At 40.3% G+C, this 26627-nt stretch overlaps 1 protein-coding gene and 1 long non-coding RNA gene across 2 annotated transcripts in view; one reads left to right on the top strand and one right to left on the bottom strand.

The window, feature by feature from the left end:
• The window catches only part of DHX15 (DEAH-box helicase 15), a 52642-nt gene extending 40836 nt beyond the window's left edge, over positions 1-11806 (bottom strand). Inside the window, exons 1-2 of the mRNA XM_019743862.3 lie at positions 11568-11806; positions 4642-5077 (exon numbers count right to left, since the gene is read on the bottom strand). Coding sequence (XP_019599421.1) covers positions 4642-5077; positions 11568-11638 — 507 coding nt within the window. The 5' untranslated portion in view covers positions 11639-11806. The remainder of the gene's footprint in view (positions 1-4641; positions 5078-11567) is intronic.
• A 107-nt stretch (positions 11807-11913) lies between these two features.
• LOC141569281 (uncharacterized) lies at positions 11914-21475 on the top strand. Its single transcript, XR_012492785.2, has 3 exons — positions 11914-12032; positions 15585-15700; positions 21345-21475. It is a non-coding gene; the product is annotated as an uncharacterized LOC141569281 (long non-coding RNA).
• The last annotated feature ends 5152 nt before the right edge of the window (positions 21476-26627 follow it).

The following is a 26627-nucleotide window of genomic DNA, read 5'->3' as shown; positions in this document are numbered from 1 at the left end:
CTCTAATGCGTCTTTTGGAGTAAAAATTAATGTAAGACACAGTCTTATATAAGACCGGGTCTTATTTTATTATACTGTAAGATCCGGTCTTATATCAATTTTTGCTCCAAAAGACGCATTAGAGCTGATTGTCCGGCTAGGTCTTATTTTCGGGGAAATAATGGTAGTACTTGGGAAAAAACCGTGGGGAAAAATCTAAATGGTTATTCCATTAAGCGGGAATACATTGACACAAAGACATGATGGGTCTCCATCAAAGCTTCCAAAAACCTATCAGACTCTAATGCTTAAAAAACACAAAAAAAGACATTTTGAGGGGCTTTTTTGGGTACAGAATTTGTACAGTACCTGAAGAATACTGATTGCTGTATTATTACATTTTAGTTAGGTTACAATTCTGGGATGTGCTGTCACTGACAAACATCTGTAAGGGGGTGGGCTCATGCTGCTTCTCTAGAACATAACAATGCATATCTTTAAAGGATTTTAAATGAACAAAAGTAGTCAACTAGAAATGGTTCTCCGGGTCTATAAAACCAAAAGATCAAAGCTCAAATGGTTTTCCAGCAAGACTATATATACCAGGGGTGCCAAAAAAAAATGTATACAAGTGGATGCTTTAGTCAATGTTGCTCAAGCAGTAGTTCGCCGTACTCAGAAGTGTCTGGACGCTGATGGTAACCACTTTGAGCTCCTCTTGTAATTGCAGAAGTAAAATGTGACTTGTATTCATCCTTTGTTATCAGTATATATTGAGTGTTACAATTTTAATACAGGTTTCCTTTCTTAAAATGTGTATGCATTTTCTTGGCACCCTGTCTATCTTCATTTCAGCAAGCCTCTCACAAAGGCAAAATATCCTTTATAAGACCAAATAAAGTGAAATTTATAAAAATATTCACTGGTCAATTAAAACTATTTAAAATTAATTCAGAATTCTTAAAGCAAGAATGTTCAGATTTTTTAAATTCACTCTAGTGAAATAAATAGCTTACTCCGACTTGAAAAACAAAATATGAACAGTTTTGGGTAATTCAGCAGTTTCAAACTTTTGAGCTCAGGAACTCTTTATACTCTTAAAATAATATAGGATGCCAAACAACTATATTAGCAAATTAAAACTAAAAAACTGTTAAAGTATTTAATTCTTAAGAATAAAAACGCACTCTACACTATCATTTTTTATGAAAAACATATCTACATCTTCCAAACTAAAAAAAACTAAGCAAGAATACATTGTTTTACATTTTTGCTTATCTCTAATGTCTGACTTAATAGAATACAGCTGGATTCTTTCATCTGCTTCTATTTTGAATGTGAGGCAATATTTTCGTCTTGTTTGAAGTCAATGAAGAAAATCCCAAGACCTGTGAAAAGGTTTCAAGGGTTCCCAGACCGTATCTGGAGAATTGCTTAGTCAATCCATCTATTCATATTCCTAAGAATAGCATTAAGAAGGCAAGTATGTGCTGAAATATGCAGGCTACTGGTTGTTCAAGCCAGGGATCAGATCTTCTTAAAGCTGTCACTTCCTTTCAGCTTCTTCCCTTCCTCCATTTGTGGCCACCTTCCTGAAAACTGATCCTCAATCCTCTAGTCTTGTTTTATACCTTATCCTGAGTGGTCTTCTTTATTCTTCTGACTTCTAATACTATAACAAATGTCAATCTAACTATAGTCCCCACACCTGACCTAGTGGTCATCTCCACTTCAAGAATGAATTATTTTATTGGTATCCTAAATTTAACAAGTTCAAAACCAAAACGATTTCTCACCTTCCTCCAAATACTAATTCCTCCCATGCCCCTCACTCAGTAACAGAAACAGTCTAACTCCAATCTCTCCTTTATTCTCCATTCTACTGACCTACACGGAGTCAAAATTTTGTTATGACCTCCTACATAATCTGTCAGCAGCATTCTCACCAGACAGGACATTTTGTTAAAATCCTTGTAATTCCTCTCCAATTAAAAATCTGATGGTTCCTGACCTACAGTAAGACATATTAGGGGCCAACTTACTGGTCTAGTCTGACTTGCCCCACCTCACTATTCATACACATCCTACACTCTGTCCAGGGAGTATAATGCTTTCCCTTCTTTAAATCTATGTCCTTCCTCATGCCATCCCTTGGCTGAACGAGCTTTATTTTATTTATTTATTAAACTTTCATTTATTTTAAGTGTGTTTTTCCAGGACCCATCAGCTCCAAGTTAAGTACAGTGGTACCTCGGTTTTCGAACGTAATCCATTCCAGAAGACAGTTCGAGTTCTGAAACGTTTGAAAACAGCCGACAGCTAGGCCTCAGGATCTTGCACTCAGCTGAAGTCGCATGACATATTCAACTTCCGAAGCATGTTCGAAAACTGAAGCATTTACTTCTGCATTTACAGCATGTGTAAACCAAAATGTTTGTCAATGGAGACGTTCGAAAACCGAGGTACTATTGTAGTTGTTTCAATCTAGTTGTGGAGGGCGCAGCTCACACTGGCCCATGCGGGGATCGAACAGGCAACCCTGGTGTTACAAGCATCGCGCTCTAACCAACTGAGCTAACCAGCCGCCCTGAACTTTGGTTTTTTTATATACGGATACCACAGGTTCATACAAAATTGCAATGTGAAATGTCTTTACTGAGTCTCAGTAAAAACTTAAAGTCATTACTTCAGATTCTGTTTGGAGGATTTCATTTTTCTGATAAGCACAAGACAACCAAAAAAGTGACTGAATACTTTTAAAGAGTATGCCAAAAAGCATTTGGTTGAAATTGACTAGTTAGCTGTTCAGTTTCCCTTCGAGTCTCCCAAATGCCCTGCACTCCTAAGTATCCAAGTATCTTAAATATAAAAACACAAACCCCCCCACCCCAAATATTAATCCAAATAATCACAAAGCTCTTGTTTTGAGTTGACTTAACCTTCCTCTACACTAACTACTAAACAAATTCATCTCTGAAATAAGGTTAATCATGTAAGACCACAGAATAGCAGTACGAAATAAATGTAACTTTGGCTATGAAACAAAGGGACAAAGTTTTAAATATTGAGCCCAACTAAATCTATGTAACTCAGAGAAACCCACCAAACCTCTCTTAAATTCTCATAAATCTAAGCCTCCTTTTGCTCATCTGTAAAATGGTGATTCACAACATCCTTGCAGGGTATTAAAAAACAAATATGTATCAAGTACACGGTGTAAGGCTTTACCCAAATGCTAATTAAATGGGTGTTAATACTATGCAAATGAGATGAACTAGTTGAAATAATTAAACACTATGATATTAATATATTTAGAGTTCTATCTTTTCATGTAATCTTTAAATTTCCATACGGTGATAAAAAGAAATCAACAGTTTTCAGTTCCTAACATCAATACTGTTTTCCTTCATTTAAAAAGAAAAATCGTACTCAAGTCTCAGACTTGAATAAAAGCTTCCTATTTTAATTGCTATTGTAGCTTTCAAAATGTCTCCACAAAATACTCAAATTGATAGATTTGTGGCATATGTAACTTAAAATAAGAAAAACTTGTATATGCAGTGTGCTCAAATACAAATGTGTACTATAGGTACATAAACATGAAAAACAGGCCAACAGGAAATATATTAATAATTATTTCTGCATGGTAAGATGAGTGATCATTAAATTCATTTCAACACTTTCATGAACTTTCTAAATTTCCTATAATGGCCAGGGACTGCTACTTGTGTAATCTTTAAGAAATTTTTAACTGATGAGTCACCCTCAAGCATATGAAAATATGGTTAACCTCACTCATAGCAAGTAAATGCAAATTAAAAATTACACAAAAATACCACTTTTAACCTATCAGATTCGTAAAAATTCTTGTTTAGTACATGCTAATAATTTCCCACATATGTTTTCATGCCTGCTCATGGAAAGGTAAACTGCTGTTCCCTATAGAAGACTATTCAGTTGTATGTATCACAATTACAAACAATCCTCTGACTCAGCAATTTCCACTTCTGGGAATTTTATCCCCCAGATATATTTGTCCATGCAAAACCACCATTAGAAGCAGCCCCGATGTCTATAACATGGGCCCAGCAAATAATGGCCCATCCATGAAAACATCCTAGATATACTACTAACAAGATACTAGTAGTGTTTAGTTCTGTGCATGTGTGTAGGGGGTAACTATAGACTGATGGAACTCACAAGAGAATTTATTTAGCTCTTCCATTTTTTAAAGAATAGATAATATCCACATGGTTCAAAACAATTATAAAACAAAACAAATAAACCAAAACAAAGAAACAATGAAAAAAGAAAAATCACTCCAGTGGTTCAGACCTCTCCATCCAAGCACTGGAAGACCTTGTACCCACAAATTTGTACTACCTCAGAGTCAAAGCGGGTAGAAGAGCATCACTTTACCATCCTGAATGTTAACAAAACCAGAAAAAAACAGCACTGCTATTTCCCCCTATAGACTCAGGAAAATAGGTACTCCCAACTGGATTCCCACTTTGTAAGTCACTAAAATGTGCTAAATACCAAAGCAGCTATTCCTCAAGATGTCCTACCAGACAGCAGATAATGAGTGATCACCAGGATCAAATAAGCATTTAGTAAACTTAAACATTAACAAAATATGTACCATGGTATACAATAACTCACCTGTGTTGTTTTACCAGACCCAGTCTCACCAACCAGTACGAAGGACTGATGTCTAACCAGAATATCTGTAAACCTATCTTTGTATTCCCACACAGGGAGCTGAAGCCGTTTCTTTAAAATATCATAGTATCGAGGAGTATGGGGTAAGTTGGTAAATGGATTAATGCACTGTGGAAGTGATGTGTGTCCTGCATGTCCAGTGTGCGTTGAATGAGCAGAATGTGTCGAATGTGTTGAATGTGCAGAGTGTGTTGAGTGAGCTGAATGGGAAGCTTTTAAAGGTGGTAATCCAGCACTGATAAGCATAGCATTGGTGGAAGCTCGCAATTCCTTCTCCTTTTCTTTCTCCCTCTCCCGCTCTCTATCTCCTCTATCACGTTCTCGGTCTCGATCTTTAGACCGATCTTCACGATCACGGTCACGATCTCGATCTTTCCTAAAAATAAATAAATAAAATAATTAGCACTCAAGGTTCTGAATCTTATGCAAAATGTTCACAGCAGCATTACACTCACAAAGTAAATGTTCAACAACCAAATAAATAAACTGATACAAAACTCAATGAATTACATACATTAAGTATCAGAAAGAATGAAAAAGAACTTAAATACAAGGATTCTCCATACCTCACCCACAAACAACCTTCCCTTCCCTGATGATGCCTCAAATTCTGTTAAGGAACAGTCTTTCTATAACCTTTAACCATTACGTAACACAACTCACGCTTCTGCATGTAAAAATCCCTTCCTACTTAGAAGTTAAAGATTGAGGGGGATAATGGTAGGACCAAACCAGGCAAAAAAGGATGGAAATACCATCTTTCCCAGATTCTCCTTCAAGTTATATGAAAAGGTTAATTTTTGCACTGAAAGTACGTTCAAAATTGAGCAAGAACACTGCTTCTGGACACAAAGACAATTCCACCTCACATTATAGTATTATAAACATAAGTTAAAGAATTATAGGTGAATTTTCTTAAGTTACACTTTCCCAATTTTGTGCAATAAGCATATACTGCTCTATAAGAAAAACTAAAATTAAAATACTTTTTATTCTTTTGTTTTCATTGTTTACTCTCGCATGATACCCTTAATAGCAAAAGTAAAACACTGGAAGTACTTTGTAACCTATGTATACTGTGGTCATCTATAAAGTGAAACACAGCCCATTAAAAAGAAGCTTCATTGTATCCTATTAAGTTGTTTAAAATCATGCAGATGGCCACTATATTAAACTTAGGTCAATTTTAATTAGTCAATTCTAGTACCTACTTCCAGTTACTAGGGATGATTCCGAATACACTAATAATTTTAAAATAATCTGTTTATTCATTCTACTAATCCAGTCAGTTTACTTCCGACCAAGTGCTACAGAAGACAACTTGCCACAAGGTGTTTGGACCCAGACCCGAAAATAGTCAGGCAACATGGAGCTATGATACAAGCCACTAAACATGTCATTGCTCCGTATTAACACACAGACATACAAATTTTCCACACCCTAGTATCAGTAGCAGAGTGGGAAAGACCATTGCGTCTCTATAATAGCACATCAGCTGGGCAACAACTCCCCTTGGCACAACACAGCTAAAATGCTAAACCCAGCATGAGGTAGAATGGCTCCCCAATTACAGAAATGATAAGCTAACCAATTACATTTCATCTTGTCCTTTCCTAAAATATGTAATTCCATTCCATAGGAATTTACTTAAGTGCTCATCTTTTACAGACCCACAAGACATACAAGCTAGGATGGAAGCCTCTCAGCTATCTGGCATAAAGAGAAAGGAAATCAAAGGCAAAAAGAACCCAAAGGATAACCTAACAAACATACAAAATGAAGTCTCACAATTGATTCAAAACTTGAGCTTCCTGGCCTATCTTTGAAATATGCCTTCAACCATCCTTTCTTTGCTTCTCTCATTCTGCTGCTGGTCTAAGGTGCTCATTAATTAAAAAGTATTTTACATTGCCCCCAAAGGTGAATGAAGAACAGTCTGTAACTGGGTAGACAGGAATATGCCCAGCAAAGTGAAAAGCACTGTAGCCATTAATGGCTCAAACACTGGACATCTTAAGGATCTTAGAACATAAAAAAACCTTTAAAAAAACACCTGATCTAAATAAAAAGAATTCATGTTTCTAGTATTCTACTGTGGCAGGGAGGTGTGTGTGTGTGTGTGTGTGGGGTGGTGGTGGTGGGGGGGAGGAGACGACAACCATAAAGTTTAATGAATTCCTATACTTCTAGCACAGCACCAGGCACTTAACATATGGCACTTACCGTGTTTCCCCGAAAATAAGACCTAGCCGGACAATCAGCTCTAATGCATCTTTTGAAGGAAAAATTAATGTAAGACCCGATACTATCATATTACATTAATATATTATATTATATCCGGTCTTATAGTAAAATAAGACCGGGTCTTATATTAATTTTTGCTCCAAAAGACGCATTAGAGTTGATTGTCCGCATTAGAGTTGATTGTCCGGCTAGGTCTTCTTTTCGGGGAAACACTGTAACGTTATAAAATATGGGGGATGGAGTGATGGACAAAGTAAAGCATGAATCAACTTGCTTTGTTACAGTAATACTTGCACTAACAAAGATGTTTTTCAAGGGCCAACTGCATCAGAAACTTCATTATCAAAAATAATCACAGCATAGGAAGCATAAAACACATTCTGAAGACACAAAGATTAACTGCTGACCATGAATGGGAGTAACTGTGATATAAGAGTAAAATTAGCACTGAATTGCATAACCATTGGTAAGGTACATGCCGCAATTTACTAATCTGCAAAGTGAAAAATACTATTCTCAGATTATAATAATAAGCAACAGGAAGGATGCAGAAGGCAAATTCAGTCACTTCAAAATGCCTATGATTCAAACTGTCTATTGGGGGAGGGAAAATAAAACTTAAGGGTCAGTTAAGGGGAGTTCAAAGCCATTGCTTCATAAATATGTGTAGGCTGCTGTGCATATGCATGCTTTCTTCTTTTAAACAGGCACTTTTATTATAAAGAAGTTTTACTGTTATGAATATTTTCTATTTGAGGTATAATGCTTAAAAACTATCAAAGTAGTGCTTTATAATCACTTAGCCATAACCTGGCAGGTAGAGACACAATATGAGTTGAACACATGGTTCTATACTGTCGCAGCTCGATCCTAGCTCAGCACTTAAGCTAACTATATGACCAGTTATTTTTTCCTCAACTATGAAATGTGGCTACTCATATGTCGTGTGGAATATTTCAAGAATTAAAATGAGTTAATATGTGTAGTGCTGGAACATAGTAAATGACCAATACATATTGCTTATCATTCAAGGTTTTGAAAAATTTACACCACCATGTTAAAATTCCACACGGAATAACAGAAACTGAAGTACTGCTAATTAAAATGTAAACTGGTCATCAAAATCAAAATCAGAATATTTAAAATAAGCACTGCTTTACATCTGGTAATCTCATTCCCAGGAACTTCTCTTAAGACTATAAATGTGCAAATATGTACACATACGATGTTCACCACTTTTCATTTATAAAATAACGAAGACTGGGACACTACCAAAGCATCACCGAACAGGAAATTGGTTAAGCTTTAATAGCCCTTTATAAGTGGAATACTATACAGCCAATGAAAAGGATAATGTGTACCTATTCTACAGTTTATTACATATTTGAGTGACTAAAAATCAAAGCAGAAAACACACCAAAAAATCCCACTGGCATTACATACCATATTTCCCCGAATGTAAGCCTAGCCGGACAATCAGCTCTAAAGCGTCTTTTGGAGCAAAAATTCATATAAGACCCGGTCTTTACCGGGTCTTAAATTGCGGCTTGTACTTTACCAGGTCTTTACTATTATACGACTATAAGTCTTATACTATTTTAAGTCTTAATAAGTCTTTACTATTTTACTATAAGTCTTATAGTAAAATAAGACCGGGTCTCGTATTAATTTTTGTTCCAAAAGACGCATTAGAGCTGATTGTCTGGCTAGGTCTTATTTTCGGGGAAACACGATATTATAGTTCATTATGTGTGAACAAATATTCAAAAACCTTTTAAAAAGTTCATCAAAGGATTAAAGATAGGGATGAAAATTTCATGGAATTTTTTTGCCTTTTTGTTTATATCTTCATGTATATGGACATTCTTGTGTTCCCCAGGGCAAGTTACTTAACCTCACCTATATCACAGGAATTGTAGTGAAAATGTACTTATACATACAAAGCACCTAAATAGTTTTGGGAACACAGTTACATACAGTGGTACCTAGGTTTTTGAACGTTTCAGAACTCGGTCATCCGGAACGGATTACGTTTGAAAACGGAGGTACCACTATATTCTACATGTTATTGTATCAGTGTATTTGTTTTACATTTCCACAATTAATAGGAAAAGCACTTATCAGGAATTAACCAGAAACTAAGATCAAAGTAAAAAATGTTTCTATTTTCAAAAAGTTTTTTCCATACTTCAACAAGTAGCTGTCTTTTGCATAATTTTATATAGAAATTTTTGTGGGACGATGGAAAAGGAATATCATCAGTTTGCAACAGAAACCTTCAACTTCTCCACCTGACCCCAAAACTAAAATATACCAGGAGTAAATAAAACTATACATAGTGTGGGAACTTGAAACTGAGTGAAATCTCCCACTAAATTATTTTCCCTTCTCAGTATTGGGGAAATGGTACAGCCGTGTTTGGCAATGAAGTTCACAAGACAAGCCTACCCTCTCAAATAAAGCCACTTGCTAACTGTCAAGGCTTAAAAAAATCTGCAAAACTGCATGTCAGTGAAAAGAGACTTTCAAATTATAAAATATGGGGGCGGGGGGCAGGGGGAACGCAAGCACTAAAATGTTGTAAGCTCAGTTAAAGAAAATTAGTTCTGAGAAATGACATTCAGGTGACACAGAAATGAGTATATAAATGCCCCCCCCAGAATTATCTCAGAACTTGGACTTTACTACAGGTAGATGTCAGACATATGAAGTCCACATTTTTTACTAAGGGTATCAGTTTTGCAAGAGAAAGGGAACCCATGGGACCACTAATCCCAAAAAATGTATTTAAATGGTGCACACCCACAAATATGAATAAATGAATTCATTCCCTCCTAGTGTACTTTGTTACAATCTGAACTCTTATGAGAGACATCAGTTGCATTTTACCCAGATGACAAGCAATTTATCTTTGCTTCACAGGAACCAAGAGTCCCCTACTTTAGTGACCCATAAATGTCATTAAAATAGGCTGTCATGACTCTTAACTACAGTCATAGTCTGTACTGTAGTAGAAAAAGCAAGAGGCTAAGAGTGCAAATGAAAAGATCAAGGTTCTAAATCCAGCTGTGAACTGGGTTAAGGTTGCACAAGCCACCTTAACAACTCTGGGTCTCCCTTTCTCATCCCTTCAGTGGAGCTGATTATACTCTCTTTTAAAGTCACTTGCAGCTCTAAACAGTCTGAGACAAGGAGCTCTAATGTGCTAAAGTTTTGCTGAGGGTGTGGGGAGGGAGGGAAGAGGAGACAACCTAAAAAGAGAGAAAACTAAAGTCTAACATTGTAAACTAAAAATTTTACAAGATTAAAACGTTACCTATTTCTGCTTTCCATATTCAATCTATGGGAAGGGATCAAAAAGTACACCCTACCCTGGTTTATACGCCAGACAGATACCTGGAAACCAATGCAAATGGACTTGGGATGAAAAAAAAGTTCACAAAAGCTATAAAGATGATTTGGCACCGTGATTCTGAACACGTGCACACACAATAAAACGGTAAAAATGCCTAAATTATCCGAGTAAAACTCTGTACTTCAGGAATGAAAACACACTGGACAAGAAATGATTTTGATGCAACTGCTTAAGTCTATTCATCTGTACCTTTAATGAACGCTAAGGGAAAGGAATCTGAGACACCACCACTCCATTTCAACTCTCAACCTCCCCACGGGCGATATTTTGCCATAAATACTAAAAATATTTTTTTGAAAAGGGTCTTCTTGTTGCAAAAACTGGTTATGAAGGAAGGCGGGAGGAGGGTAGAAATCAAGAGCTTATTGGAAAAAAAAAAAAAAATGCCTTTTAACTCCTGTCCCAGGAATGCCCCATAACCAGTTTTAGCCAAAGCAGGAAATAAAGGAGATGGCGGGAGCACAGGCAGGGAGCGGAAGTTTGCCTAGTATCTACTTTGAAGTCTTTGAATGGACCGAGGCACGCGCTCTCCCGCGAAAGTATAAACTCAGCGGCTCCAAACCACCAGCCTCCCTGCCCATCAGGTGTAGTCCACGTTTTCCTTTCTCCCGGCAGGCCTTCTATCCTCCCTGCCCCCGACAACTCCTCGTCTGCACGCTTCATTCAACTCCCGCCACCCCCATCCCAGTCAAAAAGAAGAATCCACGCGTGTCTCTCACTTTCCGCCCTGCTCCCTTCCCCCAGCGGGGCACCCACCCGCCCCCAAGGCCCTCTCCGCGGCCCCTCAGCCTGGGAAGTACCTGGTGCCCTTGGAAGCGAATACTCCGGCCGCGCCCTCCCCCATCCCCTCCCCCGGCTCCAGGCCTTACCCGGGAACCCAGGCCACGAGGTCCGCGGTCTCCTCCCGCCCGCTCCCCTCGAAGTGACTCTTGTTTGGCAGGGTCCGGGGAGGCGCCCTCGTGGCCACGACAGGCCTCTCCACCCTCCCGACTGGGCCCGGCGGCGGCCGCGCAACACCTCTGCCCGCGCCCTTGCCCAGCCGAACCCCGGGAGTGGCGCCGCTCTCGCAACCCGCCAATGAACCCAGCCTAAAGGGAAACAAAGGGCCGGGCTCCAGGCCCCGCTTGGCCAACACGGCCTTGGTCCGCTTCCCGCCGGGACCCCAACAAAGCCCGAGCCTCTGCCTCGCGCCCCGGGCCTGGCTTACCCATCGGTCCCCGCACGCTTCTTGCCGGAGGGGTAATCCTCCCCCAGATCCAACCGGTGCCGCTTGGACATCTTCGGACTCTTCGAGCGGGCGGTTATGAAGGAAGGAAAAAAGAGAAACTGGCGGCCTAATCGGCGCAGTCGACAACAGCCACTTAACTCTGGAGGACCCCCACCCCTCCCGCTACCACAGCCTCCACGGTGCGGCCGGAACCAGGAGATAAAATGGCGGCGGCGACGAGGGCTGGGCCGGCGTGCGCGCTCCCGCAGCGTGCTGTGCGTGCGTGGTGAGCGCGCACGCATCGGAGGCGGGAACTCCAGATCCGCCCAATTTCCTTCCCGCCGGCCTCTGCTCTCTTCCTGGTGCTTTAGGCCATTCGAGCGGCTGCTCAGTCGGCTGTCCCCATGTAGTCTCACGCCCTTCTCTGATGTGAAGACATTGAGCGAGGTGACAGATCAGCTCTAGGTAGGAAATCCTGTCCATCTGTATTACCCTGGCATTAGGGGAGTCTGAGACCCAGGGAGTTTGAGAAACCCAGATCATATGGCTGATAAGGGGCAGAGCCAGGATTGGAATCTATGGTAACTATTTTGTAACTCCAGTTCTAGAACTTGAAGCCACTAACCACTCAGTTTCGGTGAAGAAACTGAAATGAGAAAAATGTCAACTTGCCATAATCCATTTTGCCCTTCTTCTTCTTTTTTTTTTTTTTTTACCCAGTATGGACTGTATGTTCTCAACCTATTGATGTTTTTTTAATGTGGAATAGAGAAAATTGCTGACAGTAAGAACATAATTAGCTTTTTGTCTTCCTGTGTGCCTGTTACAAACTTCCACAGTGTTAACCCTACTTCTACCCTGACTCTTACGGTCACCCTGCAAGGTAGGTGTCATTTTATAGATGTGGACCCTAAAGCAGAGGGAAGTTAAGAAGTCACACAGCCATTTGTGCTGTCCCTAAAGTCCTAGACAATCGTTAAGGTAAGATGACTCTTAGCACTTTAATGGCTGTCTACCCCAGACTGTCTGCTTGCTCAGTTGCATTCATTCCCAGAAGAAATACATAAAAGAAAGATCTGTGGACCAATCCAAGCTGGGTGACCTATGTAGTTCATGAAATGGATGTTTGGATTCCCTGCAAGACCATAACCAGGGTCTTATCAAATCCTCAGAACTGCAATCGCTAAGGTTAAATACAACCTCAATACTGCAGCTGATAAAGAGGGTTTTTATTTTTGTACCTAATCCACATTACAAAATCAGTACAAAGAAAGGCGAATACCTTCATTTATAAAATTGTCTGTACAACTTTTACCCTAAATGTATGTTACCGTGTTTCCCCAAAAAGAAGACCTAATCGGAAAATAAGCCCTAACATGATTTGTCAGGATGACATCCCCTGAACATAAGCCCTAATGCGTCTTTTGGAGCAAAAATTGATATAAGACCCGGTCTTATTTTAAGGGAAACATGGTAGGAGTATATTGACTTGTCAGAGGTCATGTTGCATAATCACTGAATTGTAAACCTGGAAAAGAGTTTCCAGCTGATTTTCTCTTCTTAGCTCATTTTACAAATGAGCCCCTAGGTCATGCCCAAGTTCACACAGCCAATTGGTGTCAAAGTCAGAATTAAAATCCAGATTTGACTCTTCACTACTCCAGTCCCAGATATCTAGGTTCCCAGTTTGAGGGCAACTATAAAGTACTCCAAAATTTTGGACAAAAAATGAGGGAAAAGGTTAGAATTCCACCTGAAGAAGTGCTCTACCCTTAGAGGCATCAGCCTCTCATAAATGTGCAAGGAGACTTGATAAAGAGGAACTGAAATCAAGATGAAGAGACTTTCTCTTTGGGCTTGGTGTATATCCCTAGAAAACTAACCAGTTGTGTTGTAACTGAAGTGGCCATATTTACCAAAGGATAGAGGCCCTTCTGGAATCTATAAGGAGAACAACGGGCCAGAATCTGCCAGGATGTTCACACTCCCTCTGAGGAAGGGCAGAGTTCTGGGTCTAAGTGATCCATTCTAGATTTTCAGAGCGAATGGTCCCTAGAATAAAGAAGAGCCATCTACCAGCCCCCCTACAGCATCAGAGCCCAGTTTTTTCCCCTAAGCCTACTTTCATCTTTTTCCTTTCACTGGTGTTGATCTTAAATACTCCTTAATAAACTTCCTGTGCACTAGTCCTTTCTCAACGTCTACTTTTCATGGAACCCGACTGAAAAGATTTGGTGCTAGGAATGGCCCAAGAAAGCAGAGTCTATGATTGGATTTTGGAGCTGGCCACGCATTGGTGGCTGGCAATGACTTAGTGATGGAAGGTAGAACATAGTTATCACATAATTGCCAATTGCAGGGCAATTGTTAAAATTTCACCAGTGGTGTACTGGGAAAGAGCATGCACTGTTGTCAAAGTATGGAGGAAATAATAACTATAAGAACATCGGAATTTGATTGATTATTGCTAAGTGGACTTGATACTTTGGAGAGAGATAATGAAAGGCCGAGAGTGATTAACCTGCAATTCAAAATTAAGTGTGAAAGCCAGAAGACCTTCTAGGAGCAAATAAACAGGTTCTCATCTCCTTCAGTGTGAAGACAAAGAAAAATGATGACCAATCCCAGGACTTAAATATAACAGTTTCATTAGGCCAAGTGGAAACTTACAATGAGGATTAAATTTTCCACTTAGATAGGCATGATATGTCAAGGTTAGGACCCTCGTTGAGAAAGGGTACACCTCTGACACCTGGGAGGGGGACATTTAGGTTGACAGACCTGAAAAATCTTGAATTCCTAAATTCCCTTCAACCTGGTGAGTTTGTCAAAATGCCCCACTCTTCCCTATTAAAAGCTAATTCTCCTTCCTTGTGAGATGATCAGAAGCCTACTCTCTGAGAGATAATATGCACCTCCCTCAAGATATACCCCTACCTATCCTGCTGACCAGTAGGCAATAATTAGGATTAAGTCACAACATAGAATATTCCAGGGACATCTTAGGGCTGATAGTATTGGAAAATTACCCCAAAGAAGCTGTAGGATCTAACCAATAGGTACCAGCAGGAGCCAGGAAAGTATGCATGGGTTGGAATTCTGAAGGTTCTGGATAAAGAAGGGAGGAGGGAGATGGAACATAAAGTTAGATAAGGGAAATTTTATCAGTTTGGGAGTACTCTTCCAGGATACAGGATTTAACATACACAAGAACTCCAGGCAATGGTGTAAACACACAGGATGTCATCTAGAAGCGTGGAAAAAGCAATGCCAGTCACCAAGATAGAAGTGCCAGAACTGCTGTGCATCACAGTGTAAAAGGGGGTTAAATAGCTGAAAGAAGTGAATGTGTTAGAGTGAAAATACTTCCACAAAGTTGGAAAACCCAGCAGAGAAATATATTCCACAGGAAAGTTCAGAGGATATACCACTTACTGAATCCATAAAGAATTTTCTGGTAAGGGAGGCGTCAACAGCATTCAGAAATTCAGTGGTAGTTCTCTCCATAGTTCAGGGATGAAGGTAGAAGATGCCATTTCAGACCTGAGCTCCCTGAGAGTAATAAAGATGAAAGGAGCCTGTAACAGAAGTAACACGGTGGCATTTCAACATCAGAAGCCAGGTGGATGCTACAAGGTAGTAGAGATGGTAAATAGGACAAGGTATCTAGAGCAAAATAGATGGGCAATCGTCAAAGGAAGTCCTCGATCTGAACAACCAAAATAAGTCAAGAATGGATGATCAAACGGTTGAGGCAGTTGCCCCAGTGAAAACTTGTCGAGTTTCTAGACTTGCGCCATGTCAAAAACCAAACTCTGCACACTGAGTACAACAAAGCAGAAAGATGAGTTTATTGCAAGGGTTTTGACCTATAAGTTGGGAAACCCAAGGCTACTGGAGCAATGAGTTCTGAGTTGCTCACAGACTAGTAAAAGGTTTTTATGGCGGCAAATGCAGAAGTTACTTGGCTTTTTAGTTGATTGGTTACCCAGTGGTCTCCTTCCTTATTTGGATCAGGGTAGCTGAGTCAGAGGAACATGAAAGTCCAAAGATGCATGAACAGACTTGACATTGGAAATTGGCTGAAGTCCTCTGCTTATATCTGAAAAGAACTGTAAATTCCTGCAACTTAGGTAAGGTTAAGTTTTGTTTTTCTTTAATGAACCCACATTAGCCAACTCCATTTTGTCCCCAACATAAGTGACTTAATTTTAGTTTTGGTTCTACCACCAGTTTTGGGAGCTGGAGTACATTGATTAAGGTAAAAGCCACACGGAGCAAGGACTACAACACATAACGTCACGGTGTGCACAGTAATAATTCCCCAAGTCCTTTCTCCAAGTGATCCATAGCCATTCTTTTAGGTAACCATACACTGGGGGAAAGAGAATATTCAAACATTTCAAGGACAATTGGATACGGAATCTGAACGGACATTGATACTGATAGACTCAAAGTGTCGTTATGAGCTCCCTGTTAGAATGGGGGCCAATGGGAGCGTCTAACGAAGATCTGGTTCAGGTCCAGTTCATAGTTCATAGTAGTTTTCCTGGGTTCTCAAACCCACCCATTTGTCATGTCCCCAATCTATAAATGTACACTTAGAATAGACACTCTTAGTTGTTGGCACAACCCTCATGTTGAATTCTTGGCCTGCAAGAGGTAAGAACTATCATAGCGGGAAATGCCAAGTAGAAGCTTATGAACTGTCCCCCTCTCCACTCCAACCAAGATACTACATAAAAAACGTGGGGAGGAGTTTCTACTTATACCTCCAAGCATGTCAAGTTTAGAAGTTATCACTTACATTCTTAGAAGAAAAAGCTGAACAAACTGAAAACCAATGGCTTTCCTTGGAGCCCTTAGAAAATTGAGTTTGCAGGGTAGGCTCTCACCCTGAAGTCTGGAGAGACAGGCAAGTTCAAAGAGTGACAGCAAACATTTGCTTACCTGGAGCAAATCCACTGGATCCATAAGCTGGTTGGAATACTCAAATGGTATCTTGACCAATCTAAAGCTGAGTCTGGACTACCTAGAGAGCGAGAAACTCCTGTGGGCCTCAGTTGTGAGGGGTGCGGGGGCTCCCTCATTCTTATGGGTTTTACCTCCAGGATACCACCAAGTTTTCCCAGTAAAACGCCAAGAAAGATATGCTTGTGGCTCTGGGAGAGATAGGGGAATATGCCCAGTACATTCTCCATAATAGGGGCTGGTTTTCGACGAGAAGAGACTACCAGATCCTGTCCTACCTGGGCATTTCTCCCACTCTAGCCCCTTCTAGCCTTCTTGTCTCACCTAAGGGGGAAAAAAAGCTGAGCTTGTAAAGGTCACCGCTCAGGAACACAGGCCCATTAAAAGACTGAGCTTCAATCATAAAATTGTAGAACACTTTCCCTCCTTACTCCTTACCACCACACCAACAGGCATCCAGTACAATAACAGTGGGTTACAGCTGAAAAAGACCTACAAGATGCAGGCTCCAACTGAGGAAGAATTCCTAGGGAAGCCCATCCTCAATAAGGAAGACTAAACAAGGACACCAGAGGAATTTAAAACCTCTTGCACCTACAGCTACAGCAAACACCAAACAGCCCAACTTCTGGCTGGATTAACATAAAACCTCATGCTAAAGGCCTACGGTTGACTTCAGTTCCTATTACCCAATACATTCTGCAGGCTTTCAACAAAAAATTACAAGGCATGTCAAAAAACAAACAAAAAACAGAAAAAGAGACAAAGCAAGTAGTAGAACCAGACTCAGATATGACACAGATTTCAATCCAAATTCCAATCAATGTGGAATTGGAATTGGACAGAGAATGTGAAATAACTATGGTTAATATGCTAAGGGCTCTAATGGAAAACGTAGATAAGGTACAAATGAAGATGGTTAATATAAGTAGAGAGATGGAAACTCTAAAAAAGAATCAGAAGCAAATGTTAGAAATTCAAAACACTAACAGAAATGAAGAATGCCTTGCAAGAATATTAAAAGAGGTTCTGAAGGGAAAAGAAAATGATATAGGTCAGAAACTCAGATCTACATAAAGAAAGGAAGAGCTTTGGAGAAGGAATAAAAAAGGTAATTCTTAATTACCTTTTATTTTTTGTATTCTTAATGAATCTAACAGATAACAACTTGTTTAAAGTAATAATAGTAGTGGTGTATTGGGTGATTATAGCAATAGATAAGTGAAATGAATGACAACAATGTCTTGAGGGATGGATGGGAGAGAAGAATTGGAAATATTCTGTTATAAGTTACCTGTACTATACATATGAAGTAGTACAGTGTTATTTAAGCTGGATTTAGGTAAGTTAAAATGTATATTGAAAACTAAGGCAACCGCTAAGATTTTTAAAGTATAATTGATGTGTTAAGAAAGGAGATAAGAAGGAATCATATAAAATGCTCAATTAAAACCAGAGAAAGAAGAAAAAGAAGTGAAAAAAGAAATAAAGAACAAATGCAATGAATATTAAACAGTTTCAAAACCAACTTAGGGAAACAACAAAAAGCAAACAACTCACTTAAAAAATGGGTAAAGGATTTGAATTGGCATTTCTCCAAAGAAGATATATCGTATAGCCACTATGCTCATGAAAAGACACTATTCATTAGAGAAATGCAAATCAAAACCACAGTGAGAGAACGCTTTGTCACCCGTTAGGATAGCTATTACAGAAAACACGCATAATGTTAAGTGTTGACAAGCATATGGAGAAATTGGAACCTGTGTGCATTGCTTTTGGAAACATAAAGTGGTATAGCTGTATGATAAGTCCTCAAAAACAAAATAAATATAGAATTACCATATGATTCAGCAATTCCACTTTGGGGAATCCAAAAGAATTGAAACAGGAACTTGAACAGATATCTGTACACCTGTGTTCATAACAGCATTACCCACAATAGCCAAAATGTTGAAACAACCCAACTGTCCAATGACAGATGAATAAAGAATATGTGATATATACATACAATGGAATATTAGTTAACCTTAATAAGGAATGAATATCTGACATAGATGAACCATAAAGACATTATGCTGAGTGAAATGAGATGCTGAGAGTTCTGGAGATGAATGGTGATGGTGGTTGTACAACAATATGAATGTACTTAATACCACTGAGCTATATACTTAAAAATGGCTAAAATGGTAAACTTTATGTTATATATATTTTACCACATAAAAAAAAAAGTGAGAGAAAAAAGATAGAAATGGTTGCCTCCCTTAACGACCTAAAAGATGCATGGCAGTGGACCTCATCTTACCTCCATTTAATGTACCAATCTGGCCTTTACAAAATCCAGACAGACCCTGAAGGATGGCAACGGACTGTCTGCTGTGTTATGTGTCTTGTCTTTGCTAGAACAGATTAGCGTGGACTCAGGTACATGACATATGGCCGATGAGCTGACAAATCAACCCTTTCTCTATGCCTTTCAAAATGAGAATCAGAAACAATTCACATTCCTTTGGAACATGCAACAGTTTCCATTGCCCCAGAGCTATGTCAACTCTGGTGTCCTCTTTCACAACATTGTCTGAAGAGACATGGACCAGTTGTACATTGCACAGAATATAACACTGGTCCAATAATTTGACGACCTCATGCTAGCTGGACTAAATGAATAAGAAGTCGCTGGGAAGTTGGAGGCCTTGGTAATTCACATGCACTCTTAAGAGAGGTAAACCTTAAAAGATTCAAAAGTAATTTTTAGAGTCCAGTGATATTGGGAGAGCCCCTCCAAAGTAAAGGAGAAATTACTGCATCTTATAGCATCCATCATGAGCAAGGCAGCACAGTCCTGTCAGATAGGCATCATTAGGTTCTGGAAGCAATATATTACCAGAAGTACTGCTCCAGCTCACATACCAAGTGAAACAGAAGGATGCTATTTTTCAGTGGCAGGAAAGGACTCTGCAATAGGTCCAGGCTGTAGGGCCAGCAGCTGGCTTCTTGGACCACACAGCTCAGCAGACCCTATAGTATTGGAGGTATCAGTGGTAGAAAAAGACGACATGTGGATTTTATGCAAGCTCCAACAGGAGAATCACAATGTAGATCCACAGGGTTCAGAGCTATACTAACCACAACACAGAATTAAACACCTTTCAAAAAACAGCTCTTGGAATACTCCCAGGACCTGCTAGAGACAAGTGCCTCACCATGGATCATCAACTGACTATGACATTAGAACTACCCCTATGACCTATGTTCTATCATACTCTCCATGCCGTAAGGTGGGGTGGGCCCAGATGGAAGAGGTACATCTAGGATTGAACATCATTAGACCAGAGGCACGAGCAAGCTGCAAGAGCAGGTATCATGCAGGTAGCTCCTATCATCCACCACTGTTGTGTCACAACTCCTCTCCGTCAGCTCTGGTGGTGTGCTGGAGCCAGTCTGCACCAGCTCATGAGAGCTCATTGCTAAACCTTCAGGAATATTGACATCACATTGGTAGTTTAAAATTGACCATGGTGGAAGTATTTACACCAGGAAAGTTAGCTAATAGTACAAATCAGATATTTTTTTCTTCTTTTCGGAAAACTGGTTGTTAAATATTTGCCAGTACACTACTGATCAGATCACATCTCTTACTGCACGCGAGGATCCTTGATAATCAGTTGATGTACGAGGAAAAAGCCTGAGCTTGATGCACAAATGGCTCAACATGATTTGTTGGTGTAAGCTAGAAATGGACAATGGCTGCACTGGTGCCCCATTCAGCATGGTCTTGAAAGATAGTAACAAGGGGAACTTCTCCCGCCTGGTCCGCCACTTTACATAGAAAGAGAGGTGGCCTGACAATAGAATACACAGGGATTCAAGGGCAGTGCTGGCTAGCTAAGGGACAATGAACACTAGGGTAAAGCCATGTGGATGAACATATGGAAGTGGGCATAGAGGGTGAAGATCGTTATTTCACATATTAGTGACCATCAGGGAGCATCCATCCTAGCAGAGTCACTGAAAAACCACATACCATGCAGTTGATACAAGCCAGACTCTGTCATCAGCCACTTCCAATGCTTGCATGAGAGTCACATGGATGGAGTTCACATGGTAGCTGGGATGGAAGCTGCATGTGAAGGCCGCATTGTGAGTACCACTTACAAGGCTGTTCTAGCTACTGCCACCACTGAATGTCCACCCTGTTAGCAACAGGAAGCAGTAAGTGCCCAATATAACACAATCTCTCAAAGATACAATCTCCTAAATATGTAGTAATTTGTTCTAAGCAGCAATAGAAAACCGCTTGGTGTCAAGTTAACTACATTGGATACCATCTACCCTGAAGGGGTAGCCATTCATTATCACAAGAATGAACACACATTCTAAGTATGGATTTGCTCTTTTTGTCCACAGGGCCTCAGCCAGTACCATTATCCAAGAGCATATAGAATGCTTGTAGCCTATAGCATGTAGCACATGAAATTTCACATACTATTATATCAGACAAAAGGACCCACTTAACATTAAAGAAAGTGCTGGAACAGGCACATGACATATGACCATGAGATCCACTGTTCATACTAAAATACCCAGAAGCCAATAGCCTGATAGAACTGGCTCAGAAACAATACCTTGTGAAGATGGCATGCCTCTTCCATATGCAGTGCACGTTCTAAATAAATGGACTTTACATGGTGCTGTTTCCCCAAAAGGTAGAATACATACGTCTGGGAATCAAGGTGGAAGCAGGAGTGCTTTCACTTTCCTTCACTTCTAATGATCCGTTTTCGGAATTTGTGCTTCCCATTCCAGAAACTCCGGGTTCTGAACATCTTGGTTCCTAAAAGGGAATATTTCCACCATGGCTGCCAACTGGGCTGTTTAAGTTCCTCATGCCAAGGGACGACGGCAAGAAGAGGAATCATTATCCTGGCAGAAGTAATTGGCCCTGGTCTCTAGGAGGAGTGAATGCTGTGGTTACACAACTGGGACAAAAAGTATGTTTTCCACTTAGGTAATTCATTTGAGCATCTTTTGGGACTCTTTTGTGCACTTTTGATAGTAAATAGACAAGTGTTGCAGCTACAGCCTGAAAACAGCATGGTGAGCCGGGACGCAGACCCTTCAACGTTGCAGGCCTGGGTCATACTACGAGGTAAGCGACCAGGAGCACTAAAGGTGCTGGCTGAGGGTGAGGGTAGAAGATGGCTAGTAGAGGAGGTTGATGACGAGTGCTAATTGAAGTTCTGAGACCTACTGCGGTGGCCGCCTCTGTGAGTGGTCCCCATGGCACACCTCCTCCCCAGGGTAGCCTGTGTCTGATGACCCATCATTACGGGAGTTATAAGTCCTGGTCCAACACGCCACAATCTGGATCAAGCCGGAAGGGCTATCCTAGCTTTGGGGTTCCTATTGGGATTCATGTAGGCCTTCTGGGGGACTGTCACAACCAACGTTTTCTCCCTGCCAAATTCTTTCTTCCCTTCCCTCCCACTGGCATTGATCCCTGGAGTACTCCCTAATAAACTTCCTATATGCTAATCTCAGTTTCAGAGTCTGCTTCCTAAGAAACCCAGTTTAAGATACTAGGGTTGGTTTCTTTATTGTCAATATGAACAACATCCAAACAAACTATAGATGAATGGTCAGAAGTTTAAATGTTCAATATGTTCATTGAACAAATATTTATTTAACACTGACTATATATTAAAAACTGTTTTAGGTGCTAAGGCTATAATGGTGAACAAAATAGATAAGATTCCTGTTCTTGTGGCACTTGTATTCTGGTGGAGGGTAACAAACAACAACCATGAAATGAGTAAGAAAATTTCACATATTGATGAGTGCCATGAAGAACATAATACAGGATAGTATGATAAAGAGCTACTGGAGGTGCTGAAGGTCTGAGGGGCTACATTGATAAGGTGATTAGGAAAGAATTCTCTCTCTCTCTCTCTTTTAAGATTTTCATTAAAAATATAGTTAGCATACAATGTTATATTAGTTTCAGGTGTACACAATGGTTATTCAACATTTATATACGTAAAGAAGTGATCATAAGTCCAGCAACCATCTGACAATGTACTATGCTATTATAATATTATTGACTATATTCCCCATGCTGTGTATTACATCCCCATGACTTACTTGTTTTATACCTGGAAATTTGGACCACTTATTACCTTTCACCTTTCCCCGCTTTTTAATTTTTCAGTTACAGTTGACATTCAATATTATTTTATATTAATTTCAAGAGTACAGCATAATGATTATACATTTGTATAATTTAAGAAGTGATCCTCTTGACTAGTCTAGGACCCACCTGGCACTATACATAGTTATTACCATATTATTGACTATATTCCCTATGCTTTACTTTATATCCCCATGACAATTGTGTAACTACCAATTTGTACTTCTTAATCCCGTCCCCTTTTTCACCCTGCCCCCCCGACGACCCTCCCATCTGTCACCCAGATAAATCTAGTACCCATCTGACATCATATGTAGTTATCACATTATTGACTATAATTCTTATGCTATACCCTACATTCCCATGACTACCTTGTAACAACCAATTTGTACTTCTTAATCCTTTCCCCTTTTTTCCCTCCACCCCAACCTTGCTTCCATCTGGCAACCATCAAAATGTTCTCTGTATCTATGAGTATGTTTCTGTTTTGTTTGTTTATTTTGTTCTTTAGATTCCACATATAAGTGAAATGACATTGCATCTGTCTTTCTCATCTTACACTTCAACACAGTACCCTCCAGGTCCATCCATGCCTCCACAGTTGGCAAGAACCCATTCCCATCCATGCTGAGCAATATTCCACTGTATATATGTACAACCTCCTCTTTATCCATTGATCCATCAGTGCATACCCAGGCTGCCTCCACATCTTGGCCATTGTAAACAGTGCTGCAGTGAACATATGGATGCACATGTCACCTCAAAGTAGCGTTTGGGTTTCTTTGGATAAATATCAGGAAATGGGATTACTGGGTCCTTCTTTGTCTCTTGTTATAGCCTTTGTTTTAAAGTCTGTTTTGTCTGTGATAAGTATTGCTACCCCAGCTTTTTTTGTTTGTTCATTTCCATTTTCACAAAATAATTTTTTCCATACCTTCATTTTTAGTGTGTGTGTGTCTTTCAATTTGAAGTGAGTCTCTTGTAGGCAGCATATGTAAAGGTCTTGTTTTCTTATCCATTCAACCATCCCATGTTTTTGACTGGAACGTTTAATCCACTTACATTAAAAGCAATTGCTAATAAATAAGTAGTCATTGCCATTTTATTATTCATATTTTTTATCTTTTTTTTCCATCTTAAAGAAGTCCCTCTAACATTCTTTGTAATACTGGTTTGGTGGTGGTGAACTCCTTTAGCTTTTTCTAGTCTGGGAAGCTCTTTATTTGTCCTTTGATTTTAAATAACAGCCTTGTTAGGTAGAGCACCCTTGGTTGTAGGTCCTTGTTTTTCATCACTTTGACTATTTTATGACAATCCCTTCTGGCCTGCAAAGTTTCTGTTGAGAAATCAGGTGACGTTCTTATGGGGGCTCCCTTGTAAGTGACTAAGTGCTTTATTCTTGCTGCTTTTAGGATTCTCTCTTTGTCTTTAACCTGTGGCATTTTAATTCTGCTGTTTCTTGATGTGGGCCTCTTTGGTTCTATCTTTTTGGAAACACTCTGTTCTTCCTGGGCTTTTATGTCTATTTCCTTCACCAGGTTATGAAAGTTTTCAGTCATTATTTCTTCAAATAGGTTCTCAACCCCTTGCTTTCTCTCTTCTCCTTCTGGTACCCCTATGAGGTGAATATTGTTATGCTTGATGTTGTCCCAGAGATCTCTTAAACTATCCTCATTTCTTTTTTAGATTCTTTTTTCTTTTTGCTGTTCTGAATGAGTGTTCTATGCTACCTTGTCTTTCAAATTGCTGATTTGATCCTCTGCTTCATCTAGTCTGCTGGTGATTCCTTCTAGTGCATTCTTCATTTCAGTTATTGTATTCTTCATTTTTAACTGGTTCTTTTTTATAGTTTCTATGTCCCTTTTATGTTTGCTATCTCTTTGTTGAAGCTTTCACTAAGTTCCTTGAGAATTCTTACAACCACTGTTTTGAACTCTGTCTCTGGTTGGTAGCTTGCCTCCATTTTGTTTAGTTTTTTTTCTCTGAATTTTTCTCTTGTTCTTTCATTTGGGACGTATTTCTTTGTTTCCTCATTTTGGCTGCCTTTCTGTGTTTGTTTCTATGTACTAAATAGATCTTCTATGTCTCTCAGTCTTGTTGAGTGGTCTTATGTGGTAGGTGTCCTATGGGGCCCAGTGACACAGTCCCCCTGGTCACCTGAGCTAGATGCTCTAGGAGTGTCCCTTGTGTGGGTTGTGTGTGCCCTCCTGTTATAGTTGAGCCTTGATTGCTGTTGGCATGTCAGTGGGTGGTATTGATCTTCAGGCTGACTGGCTGTGGGGTTTGGCCACGTCCATAGCTTATGGGCTGCTGTGCAGGGGGCTTACCCCATGGAGTGGTATTCATCCAGCAAGCTCTGGTGCCTGTTGAGACCACCCTTTGTGTGTGCCGCTTGGGTGGTGCTCTGCTGTGGTGAAGTCAACCTCCAAGTATGTTGATTTTGGGGCCTCTTGACAGGGGCTCCAGTGCAGGCCCAGATTAGCCACCACCTGTGACTGGCTGAGGAGTACATGGTAGAATCTACAAAGTGATCCATGGTTGGTCGCTGCCTGTGCTGTACCTGGAGGCATGTGGGAGAGGCCACACTGCGAACTGAGGACTGCTGCCACCAGTGCTGGGTCTGGACCAGCCCTGCAAAAAGCCAGGACAACTGAGGCCTGCTGCCACCTACTGGCTCCTGTAAGGTTCAGCTGCTGATAAAGCCTCCTGCAGTACGCAAGTTGGGTGAGGCAGGGTCTCAGTGAATCAGCAGGGTGGAGCAGCAGAGCTCACCAGGCCAATCAAATTCAGATTTGGCCTGTGGGGGTGGGCTCAACACAGGAAAGATGGCTCCTGCCTGCCGGCTGCTCAGGAGAAGGGCTCCACACAGGGAGAATGGGGACTGTCCCTCTGGTCCTCGCTCTGAAGTTACACAATTCAGTCTCTCCTCATATGTCTCCAATGACCCTAGAGTCACTGTCCCTCCATTGGAGCCCAAGATGAGTGCCTGTGCGGACCATTTAAGAGGATGTCTGGGTTTCCTGCAGCCTTCCATCCCACCTGGATGGTCGGAATCCCCACTGTTTTTCACAGCCAGAAGTTGTGGGGGCTCCTCTTCCCGATACCAGTGCTGCAGACTGGGGTGGGGGTGGGGGGGTCGGAGTCCCTCGCTCCTTCATGGGGAACCTCTATGACCAAGATATCTTTCTTGATTTTCAACTGCCACACATGGGTGTGGTATCAGCCTGTTTAGCATATTTGCCCCATCCTACCAGTTTCTACGTGGCCTCTTCTTTAAATCCTTTGTAAAACCTCTGTTCAATTATATTTCAGATGGTTTCTCCAGGATTGTTGTTCTATAATTTAGTTTTAATTTTGATGTGTTGATGCGATGAGGCAAGCACAGCGTTTATCTACTCTGCTATCTTGGCTCTCCTCTGTAGGAAAGACTTCTTTTAGAAGATGGCATTTGAACCAAGATAAGAGGAACCCAGCCTTTTAATAGCCTGGGAAAGAATATTCCAGGCAGAGAAAAGAGCATATATAAGGAAGGAAATGAGTATAAGTGTGAAAAAAAAAAAAAAGAAAAACACCAGAGTGGTGGATAGAGTTAGTAAACAAGAGGGAATTGGCTAAGATGAGGTCACTGAGGTAGACAGGGGCCAGATCGTGTAGGACCAATAGGTCATTGGAAGGAGTTTGGATTTTTAAAAATCTCAATGAAAATCCATTGGAGGATTTTAAACAAGGGAGCAATATTATCTGTTTTATACTTTGTAATAAGTCACTTTAGTTGCTGTAGAAAAATCAACTATGGGGAGAAAAAGGCAACAATGGGAGCAAGGAGACTGCTCTGTAAGCTATTAAAGTAGTTCAGGTGAGAAACGATGGTGACTAAACCTAGGTTGGTGGCAATAATGCAG

Source organism: Rhinolophus sinicus, chromosome 1 (assembly GCF_057876585.1).
Source record: "Rhinolophus sinicus isolate RSI-liver-muscle chromosome 1, RSI-T2T, whole genome shotgun sequence".
NCBI lineage: Eukaryota > Metazoa > Chordata > Mammalia > Chiroptera > Rhinolophidae > Rhinolophus > Rhinolophus sinicus.
The sequence above is the reverse complement of the archived record's forward strand: the minus strand, read 5'-3'. Positions and strand labels throughout refer to the sequence as shown.